The 12,879-nt window shown below is 32.1% G+C and overlaps 2 protein-coding genes across 2 annotated transcripts; both read right to left on the minus strand.

Annotated features, from left to right (window-relative positions):
* Positions 1–890: 890 nt before the first annotated feature.
* On the minus strand, positions 891–3,065 carry LOC119607832 (polycystic kidney disease protein 1-like 3). Its single transcript, XM_037961939.1, has one exon. It carries the CDS (start codon positions 3,048–3,050, stop codon positions 891–893), a length of 2,160 nt encoding a protein of 719 aa, XP_037817867.1. The 5' UTR covers positions 3,051–3,065.
* A 1,378-nt stretch (positions 3,066–4,443) lies between these two features.
* LOC119607824 lies at positions 4,444–7,421 on the minus strand. Its single transcript, XM_037961930.1, has 3 exons — positions 7,246–7,421; positions 5,994–6,022; positions 4,444–5,930 (listed from the first exon to the last, which is right to left on the minus strand). The coding sequence occupies exons 1-3, from the start codon at positions 7,277–7,279 to the stop codon at positions 4,767–4,769; spliced, it is 1,227 nt and encodes a 408-aa protein (XP_037817858.1). The 5' UTR covers positions 7,280–7,421; the 3' UTR covers positions 4,444–4,766.
* Positions 7,422–12,879: the final 5,458 nt, after the last annotated feature.

Here is a 12,879-nt window from a genome sequence, read left to right on the forward strand (position 1 = left end):
AACTAACTAACTAACTAACTAACTAACTAACTAACTAACTAACTAACTAACTAACTAACTAACTAACTAACTAACTAACTAACTAACTAACTAACTAACTAACTAACTAACTAACTAACTAACTAACTAACTAACTAACTAACTAACTAACTAACTAACTAACTAACTAACTAAAACTAACTAACCTAACTAACTAACTAACTAACTAACTACTAACTAACTAACTAACTAACTAACTAACTACTACTAACTAACTAACTAACTAACTAACTAACTAACTAACTAACTAACTAACTAACTAACTAACTAACTAACTAACTAACTAACTAACTAACTAACTAACCTAACTAACTAACTACTAAACTAACTACTAACTAACTAACTAACTAACTAACTAACTAACTAACTAACTAACTAACTAACTAACTAACTAACTAACTAACTAACTAACTAACTAACTAACTAACTAACTAACTAACTAACTACTAACTAACTACTACTAACTAACTAACTAACTACTAACTAACTAACTAACTAACTAACTAACTAACTAACTAACTACTAACTACTAACTAACTAACTAACTACTAACTAACTAACTAACTAACTACTAACTAACTAACTAACTAACTAACTAACTAACTAACTAACTAACTAACTAACTAACTAACTAACTAACTACTAACTAACTAACTAACTAACTAACTAACTAACTGACTAACTAACTAACTAACTACCTTAAAACTTTACAAAAATATTGTGCAATAGAAGAAATAAACTCGATTCATTTTTTAATTTTTATTATTTCATTTACATATAATTTTTATTTTATAATTCGCAAACGATTCCTTGGATACAGATGTTTACACCTTTCCATCGTCCACTTCAAATTAGGAATCACTGTCTGAATCCCATTCTAAAGATTGCATCATAATCAAGCGATGTAAAATTTCTATTTGTAGATTCAAAATAGTTGCTATGTTCTGCAAACGATCGGCTCTTTGCATTTCCTTATCATATAATTGATCTACTGAATGTTCTTGTAATTTTGCATATTCCGCTATGCTTTGATCTTGCAATTTTTTCTCTAACACATCGATATGATCATTAATATCTGTTCTCACTGTTTTATTTTGTTTCTTAGAAAAACTGGACAGATTTTTCATAAAATATTCTTTTATACCTGAATATTCCATCATTAAAAATTGCCAATAAGTTAATTTATCCGGTGATTCTTGATCCCTTTCTTCACGCGCGTTAGAGAAATGATCGCAAATAAGAGTAATAAACATATTGATAAGAAATATAGCGACAACAAACATTAGTATGAGATAAAGAATAAAACCCAAGACTCCACCACCATGACTTAAGTCATTGGGACTAGAGCGTGAATTAAATCCAAAAGAAAAGCTCATTATGGATGTGACACTTTTAAGATAACGGGAAAAATTTTCGGTATAACTACCATTTAAAATTTGAGCCGCCAAACCAACAGCACTAATGAATATGTGAATCACCAAAACGGTGGAAATAAGAGGAACTGTTGAAGTATATAGGGTACGATTAAATATGCGAAAGATACTGGAAAATTGTAAAATTTTCCAAATACGTATCGAAGCTAGGCATATAAGAAATCCAAGTGTCACGGTAGCTGTATAATCAAAAACGCAGGCCACGCGAAAGTCCACATATTCCAGTTTTTTGGCCAATACAAAGGTCTTCATTACATACAAGACATAATACTCTCGGATGATGACAAATAATAAAAGTATAACATTGAGAATCACTATAACAAAATCTACCCAATTCCAGGCGGATTTGAAAAATCCGGGCATAAACCATGAGCGTACCACCATTACTTGGCAAAACTGCAGCAATTGGAATGTGTACATTATGAGAAGCAGCCACCACCACCAGGTAATTTCATTCATATTCCATAATAACTCTGCCGAATCCACTCCTATTTGCCAAACCAAATCACCAAAAGGTGTCTGTTCCACTAGTATGGAACAAATGGTAAACATATTGGAATCCGCATTATAGAGAGTAAAATCTATAAAAACTGCTGCAGTCGAGGTATCCAACCAGTTATGATCTTTAAGAAAATTTAAAATTTTGTCATTATTTTTATGATCACGCGCCAACAGAGCCACATAACCCTTATTTTCGATGTAGGCATAAAGTGAAGCCATATTTCTGAAAACCATCAACCAATTGGACAAACCTTCATAATGTTTCGACAACCAGGGGTAATAAATGCGCCAATATTTATCTATATAGGGTAGGGATCGATTTAATTTTTGCCATCTGGGCAAATAGTCCTGTTCGTCAAAAAGCATATTCGACATGCTGTTCTTCTTGTTGGCATGTCTAACCTGCTGCAGCCGCATTACACCCAATAAGTTGCCGACTGGAAAATATATTCTGCCTGGTTCATCATAATCATATCCCTCATGAATAGCCGATCTTAAGGTATCATTTATCCAAAAGTATAAATCATTAATGGTCATCAATCTCTTCATCTTGTAGTTGGAAGAATAACTCTGATTTAATAGGCTGCGCATGGTGGCCGTATTGTAATAGGTATACGAATTCTGGGAATATACTACAACCAGTAAAAGTAATAGGAAATATTTTCCAAATAGCCAAAAATCCTCGGTCAATTGTTTATATTCCAAATTTAGGTTTTCATCTCTATGACGTGCGTCTAGTTTCAATTGATATTGTAAACTTTTCAAACGCAATTTTAAGGTCAACAAGGGATTAAAAATATTGTTTAGTTTTTCTGCATCTAATTCTTCTTCCCCATTCTGAGGTCCAATGTCTGCTGACTGGCCTTTGAAAGTTACAATCAATGCTTGTATAACAAATACAATATGTTCCAAGAATATGTAACGTATCAGCATTATGACAACCAATGTCAGTGAGAACTGTTTAAACTTTTTATATTCCCAACGAAATCCCGCAAGTTGCGTTATAAGTGTGAGACTCGTTGCAACAATTGCAGCACTTAGAATCAAAATTAAAATTGTTCTTTTAGTGATCTTCATATTGATTGACTTCGTTTATTTTCCGTTTGATGTTTAATTTAAAAATAAAACACAATATGGAAATTATAGTAGGACATGTCCGATCATAAAATGCTCTTCACCGGAAGAACCAGTGTAGGGGTCTAAATGGGAGGCATATTTTAAAATGGTTTATATTGTTTGATTTTCGAATAAAATTTCGGGCCAGTCATGGACCGACAGACTTTTATAAACGAAATTTATTTAGTATAACAAAGAACTCATTTATTAGTTAGTTAGTTAGTTAGTTAGTTAGTTAGTTAGTTAGTTAGTTAGTTAGTTAGTTAGTTAGTTAGTTAGTTAGTTAGTTAGTTAGTTAGTTAGTTAGTTAGTTAGTTAGTTAGTTAGTTAGTTAGTTAGTTAGTAGTTAGTTAGTTAGTTAGTTAGTTAGTTAGTTAGTTAGTTAGTTAGTAGTTAGTTAGTTAGTTAGTTAGTTAGTTAGTTAGTTAGTTAGTTAGTAGTAGTTAGTTAGTTAGTTAGTTAGTAGTTAGTTAGTTAGTTAGTTAGTTAGTAGTTAGTTAGTTAGTTAGTTAGTTAGTTAGTTAGTTAGTTAGTTAGTTAGTTAGTTAGTTAGTTAGTTAGTTAGTTAGTTAGTTAGTTAGTTAGTTAGTTAGTTAGTTAGTTAGTTAGTTAGTTAGTTAGTTAGTTAGTTAGTTAGTTAGTTAGTAGTTAGTTAGTTAGTTAGTTAGTTAGTTAGTTAGTTAGTTAGTTAGTTAGTTAGTAGTTAGTTAGTTAGTTAGTTAGTTAGTTAGTTAGTTAGTTAGTTAGTTAGTTAGTTAGTTAGTTAGTTAGTTAGTTAGTTAGTTAGTTAGTTAGTTAGTTAGTTAGTTAGTTAGTTAGTTAGTTAGTTAGTTAGTTAGTTAGTTAGTTAGTTAGTTAGTTAGTTAGTTAGTTAGTTAGTTAGTTAGTTAGTTAGTTAGTTAGTTAGTTAGTTAGTTAGTTAGTTAGTTAGTTAGTTAGTTAGTTAGTTAGTTAGTTAGTTAGTTAGTTAGTTAGTTAGTTAGTTAGTTAGTAGTTAGTTAGTTAGTTAGTTAGTTAGTTAGTTAGTTAGTTAGTTAGTTAGTTAGTTAGTTAGTAGTTAGTTAGTTAGTTAGTTAGTTAGTTAGTTAGTTAGTTAGTTAGTTAGTTAGTTAGTTAGTTAGTTAGTTAGTTAGTTAGTTAGTTAGTTAGTTAGTTAGTTAGTTAGTTAGTTAGTTAGTTAGTTAGTTAGTTAGTTAGTTAGTTAGTTCACGGTTTCACTTAGAATACGTCCATGTAAACTTTGTTAAAACTTTTAGTTCTAATTATGCGCGCGGTGAACTACCACTACCGACCTTTCTAAGGACGTTTGTTTCATTAAGAAAAAATTATGCATTCCAAGAAATACTTTATTTGCTATAAAAATATATATTGTACATGATAATAAATGAATGATGTAATTAAAATTAAACTACAGAAAGGCATGCCTGCAAAAAATTTCGAATAGTGATGGATAAAGATAATTACGTAAATGAATCTTTATATAACTAACCTAAAATATATTTATAATAAACGGAAATTTATCGAATAACGAAATACTTTCGATAATTTCAAACAGAAATGTCATAAGGAACATTTAAACCGGGTACAAAAGCCAAAAATCGTTATCGATTGGTTGGGGAATCTATTGTTAAAGTAACTACATTCTTCTAGAGCAAATTTACCGAAAGATCTCACATTTTATTGCCTGCGGGAGGGAGGAGGCAAGTATTCTCTTGCTTTAGTTGTTGGCGTAGCAATTGCAGCATTTCCAAATGCAGTTTCTGGTAAATTGGCATTGTAACCACTTCCTCCGCCGCCGCCTCCGGGCGTGGTGGCAACGGCTGGACTGGCGGGTCGTAAGACTGAGCCAAATGGTGTCGGGGTGGCGGGAAATGTTTGGGCTCCAGCATTTGTTGCTGAGGGATTGAAACGGCCAGCATTTGCTGCTACTCCCGATAGGGAAGAAGGTTGTACAGCTATATTACCACCACCACCTGTTACCGACGATGGTATACGCTGTGCTGAAAATAGTCCCGAGGTGCTGGGAGCTGTTCTTGTACCACTTGATGATAAAAGATTTGTTTGAGCTCTACCGATTTGTTGATTTGAGCTGGGTTGATATCCCGTATTTGTGGGTATTCTCTCATTACCATAATCATAGATAAATGCATTATTGGCATATAAACTGGGGGCTGAAGCACAATCATACTGATTCCACCATATACATACCAAAACCTCCTGACTGAAAATGGTGCCATTGGGGCAAAGGAAAGAATAGGTGCGATTTAGGGCACATATGTGAAAGACCTGACATTGAGCTTCAATGTCTGAGTAATAACCTGGCAATGGCTGTTGAGCACAATCAAAATTTGTTTGTGGCACTTGACTATAGATCGGATAATCAACACCCGGGACACCTGGTATGGCTGAAAAATCACCATCGTAATCATCATCTATACTATTGCCCGTGCCAGTACTACCTCTACCCGTGCCAGTATTTGAAAATTGTGTATTAGGTGCATAAATACTACCAGGTCCTGTGCCACCCGTTGCTGTAGGTCTTTGCGATAAATTAGGTCGTTTTGGTAGATTACCGGCGGTTCCGCCATAAGCTGTTGGTCCGCTGCCTGTTAAACCACCAATTCCTCTTTGATTTTGTGCTGAAAATCCACCAAATGGTCCAGAGGGACTGGATGCAGCACCACCAACTCCAGAAAACGCTGTGGGCGAGGTAGGAAAAGCAGCTGTTGCTGCGGAGGCAGGAGCGAATCCACCGGTTAATGGTCTTATAGGAGCAGCAGCTGTAGCTGGAATATTTCCACCAGCTATTTCACTGCGACCATAATTATAACCACTTTGAGCCTGAAATCAATGGAGTTTTTATAGACATTCTTATTTTTGCATATGGGAAAATAGAGAACTCACCCAACATATAGGACTAAAAAGAAGAAGACCTGTAATAAGAAAAATAATATGAATTATAATAAATTTATTTATTTAATGAATTCAAACGTGGAAACTATTGAGAGTAATTTATATAGAGTAATTTTTTGAAATTGATATAAAGTTACATCGATGGAAATCTTAGCAAAATTGGCCGCGTGTTGGCTCTATAATTTTGGGAATGCATCCGTCTTTATAATCAAACTACAAGCCACAATTTTATGCTAATGGAATTTCGTGCGAAGTCTGTTGAAAATGGTTTTAGTCGGTCCATTACAAAACCCATTCCAAACTTTAGTTTCAATTAATATGATTTGAACTCTTAAGTAATTTAAGTTTCACAATTAAAAATCTCTTGAAAGTAATAAACTGTACTTATAACTATTGCATGTAGTGTTTCATAATCATTCATTACCTGCCAAATATTTCATATTCTTTGTGTATGTTTAAACTACTGTAGCAAAATATTTTAAGGCCAAGTACACACATGTCTCCGGTCAATGATAAAAATCTTTGAAAATAGTTTTCCATTTTATTTACTATCGTCTTTGGTCTGTTTCTCACTTTTTTTCAAAAACCAACTTTGGCCAAATACACCAAAGAAAAATAACAGTAAATAAAGTTTATAAGAAAAAACGTTAATAAAATCAAAGAGCGCGCCAAAAAAGGAAATGCTCTCTGAGCTGGTGAAGCGTTAATAGAACTGAGTAGTAGTAATAACTGTAAAATTTGCAAATAGTGTTCTTAATTATGAAAGTAATCGGGTGTTAGAAAGAACGGTTATTTACATATAAAAGTCAAAACTCAGATAATAAAAATAAACATAATAAAAATTATTTAATATTTTGAAATTGAAACGATTTTATGAATCGTTATTTTAATAATTTACAATATTTTGGATAGTTATTTCAGTTTTAAAGAGAATAATCAGAAATTTTGAAATTTTCTTTACACTTTGATTAAAATGTATCTTGTTTTTATAATAAAGTTATTATTATTATTATAATATTTCCTGGTTACCAGTTTCCATATAACAAATGTGTAGTAAGTCATTCTTAGTATTACATACAAGTAACCGATTATTCAAACTTTTGACAACACTATTCATAAGCACTTGTTTATGATCGTGCTAAAATTATTAATTTTTTTGTTATTTTGAAACCATGAGACCTTGACTTGAGTTAAGGTTTTTAGGTTACATATATACTTTTCTCAGCAGCAGGATAAAACTCACCATTTAAAAATAAAATAAATAAATTTAAATCCATTTAAGACTATTAAACTTTTGCCGTTTTCAACGAAATAAGTAAATAATTAAAAATTTCTGTAAATTTCACTTTTTCCACAAATTTATTTTAAAATTTCTTAAAAATCTATTATTTTTTCAATGTTGAAGTTCGCACTAACCGGAGATGACTGCAACCAAAGTTCATAAAGTTCTAACATTTTATACCTGGATGAGTTTTTGTGCCTCCCAAAAAGCTTCTTGATTTTCTCACTCAACAAAATCGTATACTGCAGTTTTCAAAATCAAATTCATGCATTCAAATGTTATTGGTTGGAGTTCTCCAATTCATTCAGTTTTGAATTCTTATTATGATTTTTTTATTTTTGCAGTTGTTGTGTTTAAAACCTCCCTTTAGAGCATCTTGTTAAAATTTACGATTTTCGATGCATTATCAAATATTTTTCTATAGTTTTTTTTTGTTCTATTCGTACGTATGAATACGTCAATATTGTTAGCCAGTCTCTCTATATCAGTGTAAAAACATCATCATTATTTTGGTGTGTTGCTAGTTGCTCACTTTTGTAGGCTGTGGTAGGTGGAATAAATAAGTGACCAGAGAAATTAGTTGCCAGATTTCAAACAACAAGTTGTTTTGAGGATCATAATACTTAAACCAAGACGACCGATTTAAATACATTGACTACATATTAGGTTTTAAGAACGTCAACACTGAAAACGGCCTGAATTGTCCTGAATTGAATATTATGAACGACACGTGACCTAAATAGGGAGGCGCAACATGTCCCGCAGCACATTTTACATTGGATATTCAGAACTAGCGATTAAAAGCCACGATCGCTCAATTTGATCTCGTTCGAATGTTTTATTTTGGAATTTTCTAAGTTGCAGATTCCTTGTGAATGACACACAACGACTAGTCTAATTAGTTCAGTCTGATTTAGTCAGAGTAATTGGACAGTTCCACCCATAGAAGCCTCGACATATCGATAGGTCTGAAGTAGAACTGCACTAGAACTGAACTAGAACTGAACTAGAACTGAACTAGAACTGAACTAGAACTGAACTAGAACTGAACTAGAACTGAACTAGAACTGAACTAGAACTGAACTAGAACTGAACTAGAACTGAACTAGAACTGAACTAGAACTGAACTGAACTAGAACTGAACTAGAACTGAACTAGAACTGAACTAGAACTGAACTAGAACTGAACTAGAACTGAACTAGAACTGAACTAGAACTGAACTAGAACTGAACTAGAACTGAACTAGAACTGAACTAGAACTGAACTAGAACTGAACTAGAACTGAACTAGAACTGAACTAGAACTGAACTAGAACTGAACTAGAACTGAACTAGAACTGAACTAGAACTGAACTAGAACTGAACTAGAACTGAACTAGAACTGAACTAGAACTGAACTAGAACTGAACTAGAACTGAACTAGAACTGAACTAGAACTGAACTAGAACTGAACTAGAACTGAACTAGAACTGAACTAGAACTGAACTAGAACTGAACTAGAACTGAACTAGAACTGAACTAGAACTGAACTAGAACTGAACTAGAACTGAACTAGAACTGAACTAGAACTGAACTAGAACTGAACTAGAACTGAACTAGAACTGAACTAGAACTGAACTAGAACTGAACTAGAATAACTGAACTAAAACTGAACTAGAACTGAACTAGAACTAGAACTGAACTGGAATTGAAATAGAACTGAACTAGAACTGAACTAGAACTTAACTAGAACTGAACTGGAATTAAAGTAGAACTGAACTTGAACTGAACCAGAACTAGAACTGAACTTGAACTAAACTAGAACTGAACTAGAACTTAACTAAACTAGAACTTAACTGGAATTGAATTAGAGCTTATTTTAGTACATTTTTCTCGTATGATATGGTTGGATGATTTGAGTATTTTGGAGATATTTTAATCTTAATCTGGTCACCCACCCACATTCTGGCATCACTTCACACACCACAAATCGGTAGCAAAATAACGACACATGCAAACTACTCTAAACAAAACATCATTCTTAAAATAAATTTTATGCAAAGTTTGAAGAGATTTATTACCAGGGATTATCCATTGTTTGTGATTTCAATTTGCTGTGAATGAACAGACACCCTATAATAAGCAATAGTTTAGTGTTGCCCAAATATCAATTCAATTCTTTTGCTCAATTAAGGTCAGATTGTATCCTTAACTGTGGCGTATTTGTATCTCTAGTGTATCGTAAGTATGACAAATTTGAAATTTGTAAATTGATGGTTTTGGTCAAGCACAACCTTGTTCTTTATTTTAATACCATCGTCATCATCAGCATTGTGGAGCTTGTTAACCCATTTTGATAAGTTGTGTGTCATAAAACTAATCAAATTTTTGAAATAAATAAGAAAATGGCAAATATTTATTGAATTAATTTAATTTACTATTGTTTTCATCACTATTGTTCAGCGTACGAGTATTTAATGACGTATTGATTTTTTATTTTATTTTTTAAATATTCTTCATTTAAATGGTGGAGGAGGGCCTTGAATTATTTGACTTGATTAAATTGTCACTAAGTGTTTGGGTTAATAAAAATTCTTTGCCAGAATCTATGTTATAAATAAAGGCGGCATGAGGTGGATAATTGAAGGCATTTACTTAAGTGTGCAAATATTTGTTTGAACAGTAATTATTAAATTTTAAAATTATTAAATGATGTTGATGTCGATGACAGAATATTTAGCAATAATTTACTATACAAATCTTATTTAATACCTGGAAAATAACAAATGACTCGAATTTGTAGATCTTTTAAAATCTATTACAAAAGTTTTTAATTGTTTAAATCAGTTAATAATCATGTACATAGTAGTCCTCTTTGTTTAAAACCCTTAGCAATCAGAATGTCCATTTGAAGACAAATTGGTGCTTCAGATCGGTGTTCATGAAAGTTAGCATGAATGCTATGTATGTATATAAACAATTTTACTATATACATATGTGCCGAAGAGGGCAGTATTAACAAATAAATAAAGGATTCAGCCTTGCATATATTCCTCAGACTTCCTCAGACTTTTGAATTCCATATGGGAGATCATTTATCATTTATAGATTTTCATATATGTTTCTAGATTCAATCAATAAGGATCCTATAGGTTTGATTTAATGATTCTATTCTCAATATAACGGAAATTTAAAAAAAATTGAAGTTGATGAAATAAGAAGTACCAGAAAGTCATGTTTTAGAGATTTTCATTGAATCAGGATGGTGCATTCTTAATCAAAAATTATTCACTCCGTTAATGAACGGTCCAAAAGGTCCGCTTTTTGGTTCAACATAATAGAAAACTCTAAAAGTAATAAAGGCTCTACCTATGTTTAATACGAATATAATATCAAATTTTTTGAAGGATTTATAGAGGACAATTGGATTTTCTGTAAAAGGGATCGTGGAATCCCGTAGAGGATATTTGGTTTCTTGTTTATATCAAATTTATATTTCCTAAGGGGAATCTATATAGGGGATTGGATGAATTTCTCCACAGACCGACAACATTTGAGAAAAGTCGATACCCTGAGACCAAGTTAGATATTTCTAAAGGATTGAGCAGCGCTGAATCCAAATCTGACCTCTAACCTCAGATTTTCTCATATCTGGGATTTGAGATATCGTGTCCTGAAATTTGAAAAACTCCATTTTTGGCTCTTATTGAGGCCAAGACAACTTTATTTATAAAATGTTGTATACCAACTGAAAGTACATTCTATTAGCTTTAGAATCTGACCTGTCTTCTTTAAAGCTTGAAAACTCATGGTTTACGGAATATTCATGGTATTTATACCCTTTACTACTGTAATGTGGAGGGCATTATGCTTAGTAAATATTGTTTATAACGAAAAAAAATAATGGATCCGCACATATATGAGGATATTTCAATCGCCTCAAAATCATTTTCTGATTCAGCTTAACGATGTCTGTCTGTCCGTCAACTTCAACGGATGATATATTAACAACTATAAAAAAATTCATAGAGAAAATGTATAAGTTATATATTTATTGTTAGGTGAAGATATCTCCAAGAAGAAAGAATATATGTCAGATGTTAAGCATTTATTGTAATGTTGACAAAAAGTCAATGCCATACAACATTTCATAAATAAAGTTGTCTTGGCGCTGTTATAAGTTATAACTTTATAACTTATAACGCCACAAATGGCGTTTTTTCAATTTGAAGACACGACATCTCAAATCGCAGATGTGATGGAGAAATTCTGAGGACAGATTCGTTGTCTTTTTAAAAATTTGTCGACCTGTGTTATTGACCGATCCATATAAAATTTGAAAGAGAAATTTTAGATCCAATAAAATCTGTTTATGTCGAATTTCAACGCTTTACTGCAATTTTAAGCTAATTATTTAAAGTCATTTTCTAAAGGGACCTTATATGGGAGGCAGAGTAAATTATTTAGGGTCAGTTATAAACCGATTCTCAAGAAATTTGATAGAGAGATTTGGGCTCCAATAAAAATTACCTTATATGAGGGATAGTTAAAATCGTGAACTGATATTGCCCAATACCAAACAAACTGAATTAACTGAAAATAATTCGGCAAAATTTCAGCTCTCCAGATCCTTCGCTTTGGACTCTATACTGTTTTCAAAAGATGGAATAGGTAAACAGTCTGAATTGTTTAGACAATTTTCATAGGCATTCCAACACCTCAATAATATTTTAGCCGCAAATTAATTATTGTAATTGGAATATAATCTTAAGATTGAGAAAATTTTTTCAAATAGTTATTCCAATAAATTTTACAAATAAAATTTGTAATTAGGAAAATAAAAAATGTTTAACCAAAGGTGCGTTAGAAATATATACTCTAGTTCCTGGACTCAATATTTTTAAAGTTTAGACGGTCTGTATTATTATTTACTTAAACATTTTTTTAATTAATCTTTGAATACAAAAACAAATAAAAGTATTCGAAAAGTAAAAAGTGGGTTATTCGATATTCGAAAAATCAACATTTAGAAAAAACCGACACAGGTAAATCAGAAAAAAACCGATTTTAAAAGTGGTTGAAAACCGAGTCGATCACCCTAGTGAACATCCATGTACATATGAAGATTCTCAATCCGAATGGTCAAAATGTCTTTATAATTGTATTCACTCCCTGGAGAACATTGCTTCAATCAGTAGGTCAGTTGGTAATGTTTTAGTTTTACAGTAGGTTATGGACTTTGTTGAAGAAGTGCCCAACAGGGCCGATAGAGGCATAGGTATATTTTTCGGATCTAATATAACGTACATCCTCCTTTCAAACTAACTAAAATGAGAACATCCGAGTATTAAGTGGACAATATATAAATAATGGTCCTTGAATCAAAAAGTTGCGCTAAGTTGTTCATATTTCCCTGGCTGTAGCATCAACAATGATGAACGAATACGCTATAAGTAAGATTATGTTTAGAATCTCATTGTAATCTTTAGGTTCCTTCGGAAACTTGTATCCGATGGATGAGAATAATTCTGAGTTGTTATTGTGTTGTGATCCTGGAGTGATGGTTGGTTGAGCTGAGTGGAGCTTAGTATACCTTTATATTTAATTTATCGGCGAT

This window comes from Lucilia sericata, unplaced genomic scaffold (assembly GCF_015586225.1).
Source record: "Lucilia sericata isolate MDLA Ls3-8-SP2 unplaced genomic scaffold, ASM1558622v1 Contig000754F_arrow, whole genome shotgun sequence".
Classification (NCBI taxonomy): Eukaryota; Metazoa; Arthropoda; class Insecta; order Diptera; family Calliphoridae; genus Lucilia; species Lucilia sericata.

What these genes read in the sequence shown, in the direction of transcription:
- LOC119607832 (XM_037961939.1), bottom strand. Translation starts at nt 3,050, where the DNA reads ATGAAGATCACTAAAAGAACAATTTTAATTTTGATTCTAAGTGCTGCA.
- LOC119607824 (XM_037961930.1), bottom strand. Translation starts at nt 7,279, where the DNA reads ATGGATTTAAATTTATTTATTTTATTTTTAAATG. An exon ending in ATTTATTTTATTTTTAAATG is followed by an intron (nt 6,023 to 7,245) that starts GTGAGTTTTATC and finishes TTCTTATTACAG; the next exon opens with GTCTTCTTCTTTTTAGTCCT. An exon ending in TTTTTAGTCCTATATGTTGG is followed by an intron (nt 5,931 to 5,993) that starts GTGAGTTCTCTA and finishes CATTGATTTCAG; the next exon opens with GCTCAAAGTGGTTATAATTA.